Genomic DNA, 17036 nt, shown 5'->3' on the forward strand with positions numbered 1-17036 from the left:
GCATTACATACCACATAAAATGCATGTATACATCTTTAAGGCTATGACTATGATAAAAACAAAACTCAAATATTCAACATCTACCACTAAGCATATTCAGAAGATTTAGATTTAGCCTAATGCATGTCCAAAACATCATGACACATGCCCTGAAAACATACTAAACTAATAAGAAAACTTCATAAATAGCAAGTTTAAGTTGTTATTGTTCACATCAAGTGATTAAAAAAATAAAATTGCATGCAATTTCTAATAAATGCTATTTTACAATTGTCTCCATGTTTCTGTCAGTCCTTTTGCGTTACATTTTTTTTAAAAAAGTGTGTATACACCTTTAAGGACTGTGGCTATGACAAGTAAATACTCAATGTTCTGTTCAACAGAAACTGCAATTTGTTATCATTCAAATTAATAAATTAATTAAAAACATGAAATCATAATTAATCCTACAAATAAATAGTATTTTACAAGTGTACCCATATTTCTGTCAGTCCTTTTTCATTAAATTCAACATAAAACATGTGTATTCACCTTTAAAGACTATGGCTATGACAAAAAAATACTTAAATATTCAACATCTACCTAAGCAGTTTCAGTAGATTTAGATTTAGCCTAATGTTAGTCCAAAAAATTATTACACATGCTGAAAACCTACCAAACCAATGAAATAAATCATAAATAGCAAGTTTAAGTTGTTATTGTTCACATCAAGTGATTAAAAACATAAAAATATGAATAAATTCTATATTTTACAATTATCCCTGCGTTTCTGTCAGTCCTGTCACATTTGCATAAGCCTATGAATATGTTTATGGACAAAAAACAAAACTCAAATATTCAAAATCTACCACTAAGCATTTTCAATAGATTAAGATTTAGACTAATGCCAGTCCAAAACATCATGGCACATGCCCTGAACGCCTACTAAACTACTGAAAAAACGTCATAAACAGTCAATTTAAGTTGTTATCATTCAAATGAATTAATTAAAAACATCAAATCATAAATAAAATTTACAGATAAATTCTATTGTACAATTCTCCTCATGTTTCTATCAGTCTTTTAGCATTAAATCCAACATAAAATTTGTGTATACACCTTTAAGGTTATGACTATGGCTATGACAAAAAAAATACTCAATGATGTCATTTAGAATTTTCAATAGATTTATATTAAGCTTAATGCCAGTCCAAAACACTATGGCACATGCCCTGAATCAACCACTGTAGGGGTTATTGATTATTACACAGGCTTTTTGTTTTGCAGTGTTTCAAGATGATAACAAAAAGCACAATATTTTGACAGATGCAACTATGGCATCACATTGATGAGAAGAAATAAAAGTATAAATTAAAATATTCCTAAAGTGTCTTCTAATACAAAAGCGAGCACAGTAATGGTTTTATCTGAATGTCATTTTAAATGATCAATCCCGAAGAGCACCGTTTGGACGCCATCTTGCTTTTTAGTAAATTTACTGATTTACCTAATTTCGTCCTAGTATCAGCCCTATTTAAATCTAATTTATTAATCCTAATTAGATTCATCGACATAAGATGCTCAATATTTATATTTTCTGGTGTTTAATAAAAAAAAATTTACCTCACGCTCGACTGTTAAAAGTTTAGTAACTGTTACACGTGAAGTCCCGCCTTCTTTGAATTGATTGATCATTTGGTCAAATTTAAAAAGGCGGGGCTTCACGTGTACTATTTTAAACAGTTTTAACGCCTTAAAAGAGTGAGGTAAGATTTATGTACATAAATATTTCATGTTTGATTACTATTTTGCATAAAAATAATCTAATAAACTGCAATATCCTGTTTTGCAAACCACTGGTGTGTTTTTAATTTAAAATACATGAACCATTCATTAATAACGTTTACTGAATTGACAGGAACATTCCGCCATTTTGCTTATTTGACATTTTATGCGAACATTCATCATTATCTGAATGTAAAAATACAATAATTAGTTCAAAATAGTCACAAAACACGTATCATTTTGCTGATCCTCTCTCTTTTTTATTTTAAACACTTATTATTATAACCTTTACTTTTTTATTTACCTATAAAAGCTTAACTCTATTTAAATAATGTCCAGTTACTCTGACTTCTTTTATAAACATTTATGTACTAACGTTATGTAGGCTAAATGACACGTATATGATATATTACTATTATATAATATACACTATATTTTTGAACATCATCGCCAGTGTTTTGGTGAAATTGTTCTGTTTAGTTTCATATAATACCAATATTGACTGGTTATTTTATATAATCGCAATAATAAACACGATTCGTTATCCATACTGTACGTGCTGCTGACAGGACAGAACGAGCTTCCCATCATAAACACTCAGGGCGGAGTCAAGATTTCTGCAAACACATGTGTGGGAATCGCGCTCTCTGATTGGACGGTGATTGAAATATGGGCGTGGCACGCGGGGAAGCCTGTAAAGAACACAAACACAGCCGAGGAGGTGCGCAGGGGCAGGAGAAACACGGAGGAAAGTGACATTTCAATCATTTCGTGCGCTGAATATGAATTTTGCTTGATGTATTTGGTCAGTTAAAGTGCAATTATGAGCGTGAGATTACTAAAGAGATCATACTTTACACACGCTTCATGAAACCGCGTTGCTTTATTTGGTACTGAGGCTGAAATAGGAAAGTTGAAACATGGGATCCAAGTTGACCAGGCAGAGTAGTTTGGACAGCCAAGCCAGCTTCTTTCGGAGGGGTCGACAGGATCATGAGGAGAGGAGGACTGGAGGAAGAGGAGACTTTTTATTCAGTTCTCTGATGCTCAGGTCCGACAAGCTGCCCGGGGTGCTGCGCAGATCCAGCCCGTGTCCGTATGTGCGGAGGGTGGCTTGGGTTCGGGAGATCCAGACCCTGCTGAAGGAGCAGAAGCTGGAGCAAGCCATCGATGTGTTGAAACTGCTTAGAAAGGTACAAAACATCCTTTATTTATCGAGCAGATTATATAGTTTTAACAAAGAACTACAGGTTGTTGTTGATGGGGATGATGGTGATGTTTCCCTGCATGTTTCCATTTGAAAAATCTGAAATGAGTTTCTATAACAAGTGTACTGAAAGTCTGCTGTGACATTTTAAAAATCAGGGAGATTCATAAGGTCGACAAATTCGTAAGTGCATCAGTTATAATGACAGATAGTTCAAAGTTAAATGTTTAATACTATTAAGCCATACTAAGTTTACTTTATGAGAATGATGATGTTGGTGTTACCAGTCAGAAATTAGTCAGTTCGTTGAGTGGTGTGATAGAAATAAGCTAAAAATAAATAGTAAGAAGACAGAAGAGATGGTATTTGACCCAAAATGTATATGCATTGTCAAGAAGTTGTACATGACCATCCTATTACTCAGTCAGAAACCTATAAGTACTTGGGCATTTACATCGACAATTCTTTCACATGGAAAACACACATTGAGTGGGTTTGTTCTCGTTTACACCAGAGATTGTATTTTTTTTTTACGGAGGTTGCGTCTTTTTGGAGTTAACAAGAAGCTCATGATGTTGTTTTATAAAGCAGTTCTTGAAGGCATTGTTAGATATGGTATCACAGTTTGGTTTGGTAACCTATCTGTTCAGTGTAAATCTAAATTGATGCATCTCTTAAAGACAGCATGGAAAATTGTTGGGCACGATCGATGAATATATGAATCCTCAAGTTTTATATGAGAATTGTGTCCTCGATCAGGTGGAAAGGACTGTAAACGATCCAACTCATTTTCGTTTCCACATTACAAACTGCTTCCCTCTGGTAGAAGATATAGAGTCCCAAAGTGTAGGTTAAACCGCTATAAGAAATCCTTTGTAGCTGTTTCAGTGGGTTTATTTAACAAGAGTCTATCTTAATTAGCATTATACATTTTGTAACTGTTGTATTTTGTATTGTTTTTAATTGCTTGTTTTAGTGAATGTCTGCAGCAATATGGTGATGCCCATAACAAATTTCCTGTTAAGGACAATAAAGTTTTACTACTACCACTACTAATCTGGTCTTTCTCATTGGTCTAACACAATGTTGTTGGTGATGCTTTTCCTGCATGTTTCATTTAGTATTAAACACATTTCAGTAGTTCAGCACTTTCTCAGTGTGTCATTGTTATTACACATAACTAATTTTTCAGATTAAAAAAAATATATATATATTTTTGTGTTTGTATTGTTCCGTTTTTACCAAAATCTGGATGAATTTCATGTCAGCAGCTTCTTTAGAAAATCACAAACATGAGTTTCTATAAAAAGTCTGCGATGAAATTTCATTATTGCTAATGAGGGAGACTCGTGAGATGCTTAATATTTATATTTTCTGGTGTCTTTTACAAACAGAACTAGGAAGAGTCTATAAGTGAATCAGTTGGGTTAAATGTTTAATCTGGCCTGCCTTATTGGTCTAACACAATATTGTTGTTGGTTATGATTATGATTTTTTCTGTATGTAAGAAAAATCACAAATGAGTTTGTGAGGAGATTCAGGAGAGATCAAATTTATATTTAAAGAGTTCAGATGCAAAACTTGAAAAAAAAAAAAATTGCCATCTGAAATATTATTCTTAAATGAGCAGTTTTCCGAGACTCCTGTATTTATGTTCACTAATTTCACATTAAAGGCAATAAAATAACATATTTTATTAACATAAAACAGAAATTACTCAACTTATACATAGCAGCCTGAGAAAAATAAACATTTTGGCATCTTTTGCATCTGAACTCTTCATTTATATTTTCTGGTGTCTTTTAGAAACAGATTTAGGAAGAATTAATTCATAAGTGAAACAGTTGGGATGATAAATGCTAAATTAAATGTGTAATCTGGCCTGTCTCATTTGTTTAACACAATGGTGTTGATGATTTTGCTTTTCCTGCATGTTTCCATTTTAAAAGTCTTAAATGAGTTTCTAAAAAAGTCTGCTATGAATTTTTATAATGCATTTCTTTAAAATTAACCTTAGGTTAATTTAAAATAAGCTTCAAGCCTTTTAAAAACAAATTGTTGACAATGCTGGTAGCGAATAAAATAGTATGGTGCCTTTTAATGAGTCCCATATAATACAGAGGTTCATTTTGTAGTTTCTACAAACCAATTTGATTCGCATATGAGGGACCACCTTCCTGAATTGTAAAATGCATTTTTGGATAAAGACCCATTTTGTGTTTTTGAAACATATTTTATTTATTTGCATTGTTACATTTTTCTACTGACTAAAGTAGGATATTTATTTATTTAAAAATATTTAAACCATATTTGTATTATTAGTTTTAATCAATTTTCAATTTGTTTTAATCTAATCATTTATTTAGGCTATTTGGTTTGTGTGCGTGCATGCGTGTGTGTGTGTGTGTGTGTGTGTGCGTGTGTGTGTGTGTGTGTGTGTGTGTGTGTGTGTGTGTGTGTGTTTATCCTACTTTTGGATAATTTAGTCAAAAAGCTATTAAATCATGTTTTTGTTGAAGTGACTAGATATTTAATTATTCCAATTTATATATATTTTATTTGTTTTATAATGATGTGTTTGTGTGTCATAATCATAATCAATATTTCATAATCTTAATGAAATGTTCCGTAGTTTATTTATCTCTATTGTTTATCGATTATTTCAATTCTATTTTTCTACATTTTTAACATCTGGGTTTTCTCCAAAACATTTCCACCAATCATCTAGTGTGCCTTTCATGTGTAAACATCTTTTCTGTGTAAACTACATGATTTTGCCACATGCTGATGTCATATGCACATTTATTTATTTATTATTAAAGTTTATTCACTTTCAGAAATAAAGGTAAAGGAGCTGTCACTAAGCCGGTACCCAAAGAGTCCACAGCGGTACCTCAAAGGTGCATATTAGTGCCCAAATGTACCTAAAATGTACCTTTAAGGAACCATTATGGACCCTTCAGGTATAAATATGTACCTTTTAAAAAGGTACTGCGCCAGTGACAGCTCCTTATTTCTGAGAGTTGTAATAGACATGCACATGATTTCAACATTTCGTAACTAGAAACATGATTTCACGAAATGCTGACTATTATTTTGCAAAGTAATTTTTCTGTAGTTTACACAAAACCTTTTAACCAAAACAACAATCAATGATGTTAAAGACCATACAGTTGAAGTCAAAATGATTCGCCCGCCTGTTATTTCTTTGTTAAAAATTCCCAATCGATATTAATTTATTTATTTGTAATTTTTTTAATAGAAAAATATTAAAAGATAATCGGGCCTGACTCAGCATGAATGCTGTTTTTCAGCAGGTTCCTGCTCTGCAGAACATAAAAACAGACAGACATCTCATCCATCAACACCGCACAAACAATCACCAAACATATAAAATAGAGAAAAGCAGGCTACTATCTCAGTGGCTACAGCGCTAGTTGACCATCAGATGTCGAGCATGGGATTTTTTAAAAAGTCTCAGTGTTGGTATTGTTTTGAGATGTTGTGGGATCTCATTCCAGGCTTTTGTGAAAACATAAAAGAAAGATCTCTGTCCATAAGTTTTTAAAAGCCGGTACTGGCAAACATCCATTTGTTACAGATCTGGTGGAACGATCAGTGCTTGTGTTGAGTTTTGGTACCAAAGCACAAAGGGCTGCTGAGGTAGCGCTATTTAAAATTTGATAGCACAGTTTAATACCTGTGTTCATTATGTAGTTTTGAAATGTTGAAGCTTTAGAAAGTGATAGAGCAAAACAGTGATGTGTCCATCCAGAAAGTCTGTTGTGGATCTTATAGGCCCTATTGTACAGTCTAGCTATTGGCTCCAAGATATCGTTTGTTGTGAGAGACCAAACCATTTAACAGAGCAGTGTTTATTTCCTATAATATTTTATCTTTTAGAGAAAATCTCATTTGTTTTATTTCGGCTAGAATAAAAGCAGTTTTAAATTTCTTTTAAACATTTTAAGGTCAAAATTGTTAGCCCCTTCCAGCAATATTTGTTTTTGATTGTCTACAGAACAAACCACTGTTATACTTGCCTAATTACCCTAACTTGCCCAATTAATCTAGTTAAGCCTTTAAATGTCACTTTAAGCTGAATACCATCTTAAAAAAACATCTAGTCAAATATTATAAAACAGAAATTGGGGAAAAATATATAATCATTCAGAAGGGCTAATAATTCTGACTTCAATTGTATGTACACAGTGTTTCTTTACAGAGTCACGTTGCAGAATGTAAAACAGAGTCATTTTGGGTCTGTGTTGGGTTTTATATGTCTCTTGTGCTGCATATATGATCGTGATGGACAGACCAGCTTAGAAACGTCCTTACAATCCAGTATTTGCTGTGCACGGTTGACAGATCCCGTCTCACGACTTATAAACAACCTGATTCAAAGTCACTTTTCCTTTGCATTAGTGCTTCAAAATTGCTCTAATTCTGCTTTGCATTCACTGTAATTGTCAAAAAGGATGAGCTAGACCCAAAATTGCAGACATTCAGGATGTTTCCAGCAAATCCCACCCTCTCTGAAGCGATTTGCCTATTGTGTCTTGATCATGCCTGAGATTTTGATAGCTGTGGTGGTTTTCATACAGTGCGGGAAATAAGTATTGAACACACCACCGTTTTCCGCGGAAAACATATTTCTAAAGGAGCTGCTGACTTGAAATTTTCCCCGGATGTTGGTAAAAACCAAAGAAATATATATATGCAAAGAAAAAAATCTAATTAGTTTAGAAATGAAGTTCTGTGTAATAAACTGAAATGACGCAGGAAAAAGGTATTGAACACATGAAAAAAGGGAGTTGTAGAAAGGCAGTGAAGGCCCAGACAGCAGCTGAAATCTCTCAGTAGTTCTTCAGCAGCCCTCTGCCCTTCCTCAGTGTAAATGAATATCAGCTGCTTCACTCCAACATCTACATTAGCAGGAGGATGAAGATGAAACCAGGGTGGACATTTCAGCAAGACAATGATCCAAAACACAGCCAAGGAGACTCTCAGATGCTTTCAGAGGAAGAAAATCAAGCTGTAGAATGGCCCAGCCAATCACCTGATGTGAATCCAATAGAAAATACAATACGCTCTGTTTAATGCTGCGTTCACACCAGACGCGGAACGCGCGTCAAGCGTGAGTGAATTACATGTAAAGTCAAAGCAAACGCGCGAATAGACATCCTGCGGCGCGATACACACGCATGGCGCGGCGCGAATGACAAGAATTGCGCGAATGGCGCGGTGCGCATGATGCGAATGGCGTGGCGCGAATTGAGCGTTTTTCGCGTTTCACTCGAGTTCGAAAATCTGAACTTCAGCGTTAACCAATCAGGAGCTTGCTCTTGTGGGGGCGTGATTGTGACGTATCGCCTGTTGTCGGTGTCCCAGGGGAAATCCCCCAGCCGACACCGACAAGAAGTTCATCAAACTGGGCTGGGCTCAGTCAGAAGCACCGCTGAAAACCTCCATCAGCCAGGTTCAGTTTCTGGAGGAGTTTATGAGCTTAAAGAGCTGGATGCACCTCTGAAAGGATGTAGTGGACTCAGACACGTCCCTAAACGTATCGACGCTGTTTATCATCCTTCATAAAGCACATAAACACTGTTATTTTCTTCATAAAATCCATGTTAGCCATTTAGCTATAAGCTAGAGTCACGGGGCAGACAGAAGCCCTGCCCAACACGCGAATCCGCCTCTGTTCTGAAGTTAATTTGACACGCGAATAAAGCGGGGTTTGATGCACGAATAAAGCGAGTAACCTCAAATGTTCACGCGGCTATTTACGCGCGAATAGCGTGATTTATCCACGCATTCCGCGTCTGGTGTGAACACAGGAGAAGTCTGTGAGAAACTCACACCTGAGCAATGCAAGTGACTTCATTTTCCATATGAGAGGCGTCTTTAAGATGCAGCACCAATAAAGCCTGAAGTATTAAAATACATTTCAGTAGTTCAGCGCTTTCTCCTTGTGCATTATTATAACACAGAACTCATTTTTCAGATTTATTTGTTTTGTTTTATTGTTATGTTGGTAATGTATGGGTTTTCACCAAAAATTCTATGTCAACAGCTTTAGAAATACTATTCCCAAGAAGAAAACATGTGTTCAATACTTCTTAATTGTTTTATATATTAAAGCTGATGATTGACAGGCACCAGAAAGTCCATTATTTAATCCCAGTGGAGAACTAAACCTGGCCAGTGATGCATACTCATTGATCCAGCTCATGCTAATGGAAACAGTTCAGGCCTGCAGCATTTATAAGAGAATCAAGCACGTATTATGGACTTTACGGAGGATTGAATTGTGTTTATTGATTGACTTGTCGAGAGTCTCTTCAAATCACAGGAACATCTCAGTGTGTGTAACCTGATGATGATGATCGTAACTAGTGGTGTTACGCATCACAAATCTCACAGTTCGGATCACATAATGGTTTTTAAGTCACGGATTGGTCCATTTTTTTTAGATAAGGGGAGGAGACAAATGTAATTTGCTTTCCATTTATTACAAAAACAGCACTGCGAGACACCTTTGAGTTTAACAAGCAGAATGTAGAAGCTGTAATTTAATTAAAAATAAAATGAAGAAATAATCAGCTGAATAAAAATAAAGTGTAAAATATTCAGTACTGCGAGAAATTCACTGTGACTATTATTGCTGATAACACAATGTAAATCTGTCACACAACCAGCGATCGCTTTCCAGATATCGCTGGTTCTTACACGAACACCAGGACTACACTTCCGCATTTCCCAGGACTACATTTTCATACATGCACTGCTCCCAGACACCCATGCTCATTCATCTGCTTGATTGCACTCACCAGCTAAACCCTGTCAGAGACTGATAACACACCATACATAAACCACTCGTTCACTCACCCTGGTTGCCGAGTCTTTTTAGCTGTTTGCATTTTGTGACATTACAACGCGTTTCCCTGTCTTGTTTCTCCGAGTTAGACCCTAGCCTTGTATTCCCTGTTCTCCTGTTTAGCTGCCTGCCTTGTGACCTGTTGCCTGATATACCGACTACGATTCTGGACTGCCTTAATATACCCGTTTGCACCTGCATGACCACTGCTTGCCTGACGCTGAATAAACCTGCATATTGGATCTTACCTCCTGTTGTCTCCTGTCACTCCACTCCAGTCATTACAAAATCTAAGTTCATTTGTACAACCCATATTTATTTTCAGTCTCATTTTCAATAAATGATTCAGTGATTCACCTATAAATTTTCATGTTTCATTGTTTGATGATCATTTTTGAGGAATTATTCAGTGGCATATTTTTGATGGCTGGTTGTCGTCTCCTATTGGTTAACCGCCGGCAGCTAGCTCTCTGCAACTCTCACATGCTCACCCGCTGAAGCTGAGCAGGGCTGTGCCCGGTCTGTACCTGGATGGAAGACCACATGTGAAAGCTAGGTTGCTGCTGGAGGAGATGTTAGTGAGACCAGCAGAGGGCGCCCAACCTGTGGTCTGTGTGGGTCCTAATGCTTCAGTATAGGGCTGGACTGCATTTTAAAATATAATTCAAGAGGTCTGTAACCACTACATAGTTTAATATATTATTGTAACTTAAAAATTCTAAAATGCTGATTAGATTAAATCTTTTAAGGTGCCAGAATAATTTTATTAAGTTTTCAAAACAGGAAAATATTGATAACTACATTTATTTAAAAATGCGACTAATGTAAAGGTAAATACATCTGTCAGTTACTTTAAAACAACATTTAACTTGCAGCAACCCAAAGAATTTTTTCCCCACTAATGGTGTTCATTTGTATTTTTAAGTCTACACACTGATGTTTTTTTATTATTTTCTTATACTGATAATATGGGACAGTACATGTTTTTGTTTTGTAAAACATTAAAAAACCTGTGGTTTAATACAAAAAAATTACTGGAAAACAAAAATGTTGTTGTTAAATGTATTTCTTACAAGCATGAACAGTAAATTTGAAAACAAACAAAAAATTAAACAATTTCAGATACTTAATTCATTTGAGGCTCTAAACTTGAAAATGTGCATGTACTTAAGTCATTTTAATTTTAAAAAATAATTAATTTTGTTAGATGTTGTTGTAACTTGAATATATGTTGCGTCAATTTTTTGTTTTGTTTTGTATAACAATATTTTTTAGAGTTGAGCGCCGTTTTTCGGATGAAACGTTAAAGGGAGGTCCTGACTCTCTGTGGTCGTTAAAAATCCCAGGATGTCCTTCGAAAAAGAGTAGGACATCCTGGCCAAATTTGCCCACTGGCCTCTGTTCATCATGTCCTCTTAACCCTCCTCATATCATAATTGGCTTCATCATGTGTTTAAAGCGCTTTGAGTGCCCAGAAAAGTGCTATATAAATGTAAGGAAGTATTAATTATTTAATTAAATAACTTAATTGCTGCCTACAACTTTTCTTTTTGAGCGGCTTTTAATGCATATGATGGTGATTTTAATCTTTATCAGAAACATCAGTGGTTTTATTTAAACTATAAACTGTTTACCTAGTACTTCCTCTGTTATTTGACTGTTTGTAACTTCGTTAATATTGGGTAGGCTAAATTGTCCGTAGTGTGTATGTGAATGTGTGTGGATGTTTCCCAGGGATGGGTTGCGGCTGGAAGGGCATCCGCTGCGTGAAAACTAGCTGGATTAGGTGGCGGTTCATTCCACTGTGGCGACGCCGGATTAATAAAGGGACTAAGCCGACAAGAAAATGAATGAATGAATGAACTTCGTAAATAACTCAAAAGACCCAAAATATGCAAATCACTGGCGCTGTGCCGTTAATCGAAATCCAATTGCAATTTGAAACTTTGCGATTAGTTAATCGCAAAAGGGTGCGATATGACATGTAATTTTTAATTTAGCCAATTGAGTGAGTACACTTTTGTTCTGCTCAATCAGAGCAACTTAACTATACAGAAAGCCCACAATTAAAAAAATAAAATAAACAGGAAAGTGCAGGCAAGTGGGATGATGGCGTCTGCCGAGTCAAAAGCATCAATAGATGAATTCATATCAAAGAAAAACAGCATTGGTAATATGGGAATATTTTGGTTTCAAATTCACCGAAACAAAGCAGGTCAATTTTGAAAGCTGTTGCAAAATTATGCCACAGCTTGCTGATTATTGAGCCACAGCTTGACCACAAAATTAAATCGCAAATCAAATCGCAATATCTGTCAAAAAAATTGCAATTAGATATTTTCCCTAAATCACACAGCCCTACTAATGACCATCATTTATAACTGATGTTGCGTGGGTGTTGAGATCTCGATCTTTTAATGGTTAATCGTGAAGCTTACATTGAATGCATTAATACAGTCTAAACAAGTAGGGACAGAAAACACCTTTAATAACCTAAGAAACCCACCACGACCTGAATAACCCACCACAACTTCTTCAGTCATCTTCATACATGTGATTGAATGACGCCAGAGGCGATCTCTCTGCGATCATTACAAATTTAGGATTAATCTACTAGTAAAACGATAATCCGCAGTTCACGTGTGTTCCGAACCGTAAGGTTGTGATCTGGACGAATCATAGATCAACTATCATCGGTTACACCCCAAGTGATAATTTGCATCCTCAGTGGTTAAAATGTGATGAGTTTCACTCACTTATTATGTAACACAACTCATTTTAATGGGTGTTTTAGTTTGTTGAACATGTGGAGGGAGATTTTGAACATCTGGATCAAAAGATAATTGGAACAGAATGGAGCGATTGGAGAATCTGTTAGAAAGACGGTTATTTATGAAAGGTTGATTGTTGCTAAGGATGACAACTGGCGGACAAGACATTGTAATGTGGTTGCTAAAGTGTTCCGCAATTTTTAGAAAATTGTTGCTAGGGCGATGTCGTTAATTTTACTTCATTTTAGACTCTATATACAGTTGAAGTCTGATTTATTAGCCCCCCTGTATATTTTTTCCCCAATTTCTTCGGAGAGAAGATTTTTATTTCTAAACATAATAGTTTTACTCACAAACTTTAGTAAGACTGAACCTAAAGTGTGTAAAGAAGTCAGTGAAAAGTGGAGGAGGAAGTGTCATGGTTTGGGGACAAAGTTATGGCCAAGAAACCCACTACGGTCACCGAACTGTGGAGGAGACTGAAAGAGGAGTGGACCAAAATCACACCAGAGCAGTGTGAGAGAGACTAGTGCTGTCCTGTGGTCGCAGATGTGCTGAAGTCATTCAGAGCATACACTTCCTACTAAGTGCTGACTGTTATAACCTTCAGAATAGTTTGCTGTAATCTTTTTCCATGCTACAGTCATTGTTGTTCTCTAATTTTGATCAGTGTATTTTCTGCAAAATAATGTTTTTTGTTGAAATGTCTTAGTTAATTTGGAGAAAAGGTGTTCTAGTAGCATTAGGTGCGTTCGACTTCATGCAGCGCTGCACAGATCGATCGAAATCTGTCTTAAAGCGGTGCATTCTGGTTAGAAATCTTGTCCGGATTGATGCTGCGCCGACGCTACGTGACTGTCACATGTGGCATCAAAGTACCGCGACAGCGCTCCGAGATCAGACGGCAGACTCAGACCGTGCAGCTTCTGAAGAGCGACTGCAGGAGCTTTGATGACGACACCGATATTACACGATTGGCCGAGTTCACCACATGACAACAAACACGTGTATTTCGGGTTTATAATTGGACAAATTCCGATTCAAAAGTTTCAAAACAAACAATTCACTTTTCACACCCTCTCTATCCTATACATCTTGCTTATTAAAAGACTACAAATATTTTACTGCAGTATCATCTTTTGTTAAATAATCTGGTTATAAAGGTTAGCTTGTTTGCACAGGTTTATTTTTTACTTTTTTATACAGGCTATTACTGCATTCATCTCCATGAACGATTTAAATGATATATTTTAGTGTATATTTTAGTGAATAACCTAAATAAGTCTTACAGACTTGAAATAAGAAAATCATCATTGATCCTGCCACCCTAAAGCTCTCTTAACAAATTAAAGTAAAGAACTATTTTATTAAATAATTATAAAATGGTTTTATTATTATAATATAAATATATATTTTATTTTCTGTCTAGCAGTTTAAAGGCTACCTGCTCTTTCTGGGAAACTTCTACATCGCTCACTTATTTTACCTTTTGTTCTTTTCAACACAATCTTTTTGGATTAAAATGCTTTTTTGAAAATTCATTCATTATCCAAAATAATCTCATTTATTAAGACCCAATCAAAACACCTTGTTTTGCTTTTTACATTGGAAATTTTTATATCTATAAATGTACATATTTAAACCCATTTTTAGCATATTCAAACAAGAAGTATTAGCCTAAAGATTGATGTTTAACTCCTAGAATTTATGCTTATTGCTTTGTATTTAATAGACCTGTTCGTTTTTATGTTTATATTAACCTCTCATTTCCTCTTATTTCTCTCATTCATTTGTTATATATTTTATTCATAATTCTCCCTTATTGTTTATAAAGGAACTACAGTTTGTAGAAACTGTATTCTGTTTTATTAGTAAATGTTTTGTTATAAATAAAAATAACAAAAAAATAAATATGATGACGCCATGTGATCGGTCATCATAACTGCAGCAACTTTGAGTCCCGAAGTGTCCAGCTGTCCGTCTTGACGGCTCCGTTTTCAACTCCGCCCCCGCCTGCGCTCGGCTAATCTTGTTGATCACCGGCTGCAGCTGAGCTTCATGTCGAACGCACCTATTGTATAGATGAGACAAAAACTCCTTCAACTTTTGAGCAGTGGAGAAGACATTATTTCAGAATTGTTCAATTGTTTATAAATTGTTCTTTAATTTTGATCGCCAGTGTATATATAAAAGTGGCGATGTGGTGGCGCAGTAGGTAGTGCTGTCACCTCACAGCAAGAAGGTAAATAAGTTTAACAAGTTTAAAACGTTTTCAAAACTGTGCATGTTAATAAAGTAAGATAAAGATGGTAAAATCATTGTAATTCATCAGCATAGCTGCATAGTGTCAGTACATTATTTATTTCGTACATTAACACAACAGATATCCATACAGCAGTGGAGATTAACCTGTATCCTGTCACATTTGCCATGCAAAAACAGTGTTAAAGTTAATCATGCACGCTGTGTGTGTGTGCGTGCATGACATTTGTATTGACATTGTGTGGGACTCATCGTTGCCACTCCACAACAAATCCATCAAATAATCATTGGGAAAGTTCTTAAAGTAGTATTTAATAATAATAATAATAATAATTCCTTACATTTATATAGCGCTTTTCTGGGCACTCAAAGCGCTTTACACAGTGGGGGGAATCTCCTCATCCACCACCAGTGTGCAGCATCCACCTGGATGACGTGACGGCAGCCATTTTGCGCCAGACCGCACACCACACACCAGCTGATTGGTGGAGAGGAAACAGTGATGAAGCCAATTGAATATGGGGATGGTTAGGAGGCCATGATGGACAAAGGCCAGTGGGCAGATTTGGCCAGGATGCCGGGGTTAAACCCCTACTCTTTTTCGAAGAACATCCTGGGATTTTTAACGACCACAGAGAGTCGGGACCTCGGTTTAGCGTCTCATCCGAAAGATCACTGAGCAGTATAGAGTCCCCGTCACTATACTGGGGCATTAGGACCCACACAGACCGCAGGTTGGGCGCCCCCTGCTGGCCTCACTAACACCACTTCCGGCAGCAACCTAGCTTTCCCATGTGGTCTCCCATCCAGGTACTGACCGGGCGCAGCCCTGCTTAGCTTCAGTGGGCGACCATGTGAGAGTTGCAGAGAGCTAGCTGCCGGCTAGCTCGTTATGTTTATTTCTGACAAACATAACGTGAGATCTGCTTCCGTCATGTCTGTCACTGTGCTGTTTATCTTACCAAGCCGAGGCGGAGATTGAGGCACACTCTGATAGACACGTGGGAACGGTGTGCGGGGAGAACTAGCATTAAAGGCACAGGCCACAAAAACAGCTACAATGTGTTCAGAGCAGAAAATCCCAATATTCAGAAAGGTCTAATAAATAATCTTACGGGTGTTTTAAGCTGAAACTTTACAGAGACATTCTGGAGACACAACATCTTAAATCTTGAAAAAAGGGGTTAAATGGGTGCTCTTTAAATGTCTGTGGAAAAAGATTTATTCACTGTAAGTGCGCTCTCAGTCCGGGGCTCTAGTGGAGTCTAGATGTGGCACTTTGTCACATGGATGCCCAGCCAGTGGAAAAGCTTTCCAAACATGGAGACGTCTCACTCGCCGACCTCTTAACACCCTGTTGAATGAGAGAGAAGGTCACATCAAGGCAAACCTTACTACCTTTCAAAGGTCTCTGAAAGAAATTAATTTCACCGCTTTGGAAAGCAGCTTTTCTGTTCAGGGAAAAACGGATTGGATGTTAATCAACTGAGGGTCACAATGATGGAGCGGGATGCGTCTCTTTGCCCCAGGGAGAAAGAGAGAGAGACGAGGAGGACTAAAACAGCATCCCTTATCTCTGTTGTAGCTCTTCCTGTGCCCTAATGAGTGCAATTCATTTTCCGGCGTTGACTCTCATTGAGCAAAAGCAGAAAACAACTCTGCTTACATGCTCCGCTGAGCACATGCAGCGGATGAAGATTTGGTGGTTGTATAATAGCAATGAATTTACAAATGTTGATTGCGCCTTAATCCTACAGATATGATTTTTGATGTGGCAGATTTGTCTTGGTCTTTGTTTTTGTGATGTGTTTTTATGGGCCTATTACGCCCCAAGTCTAGGGGAAACAAAAAGGGCATAATAAACGAAGAAAAAACAAATGTGTTGGGGTGGTGGATTTCCCAAACTAAACAAAACTTAAAGCAAAAGATTCCCTTCGGTCGACAACCAAACTCACACACTCAGTTGAGAGTAAATATGAATATATTTATTATAGAAAAATGGGGTTAATATAAGAAGTTTATCCATAAATTAATTTCGAGAGAATCACGTGCTTATGATTGACACGGCTGGCCCCGAGTCAAGCTAATGTACGAACCACCAATCAGGCTATTCCTAACCCAGTATAAATAACCAAACACCCTACCTTTAGTCATC

At 36.6% G+C, this 17036-nt stretch overlaps 1 protein-coding gene across 2 annotated transcripts in view; it reads left to right on the forward strand.

The window, feature by feature from the left end:
- Positions 1 to 2468: 2468 nt before the first annotated feature.
- The window catches only part of lrrc75bb (leucine rich repeat containing 75Bb), a 75807-nt gene continuing 61239 nt past the window's right edge, over positions 2469 to 17036 (forward strand). Inside the window, 1 exon segment of one of the 2 annotated variants that reach the window (NM_001386713.2) lies at positions 2469 to 2957. In NM_001386713.2, coding sequence (NP_001373642.1) covers positions 2685 to 2957 — 273 coding nt within the window. In that variant the 5' untranslated portion in view covers positions 2469 to 2684. 2 annotated transcript variants of the gene reach the window in all.

Source organism: Danio rerio, chromosome 10 (genome assembly GCF_052040795.2).
Source record: "Danio rerio strain M-AB ecotype USA chromosome 10, GRCz13ab, whole genome shotgun sequence".
Classification (NCBI taxonomy): Eukaryota; Metazoa; Chordata; class Actinopteri; order Cypriniformes; family Danionidae; genus Danio; species Danio rerio.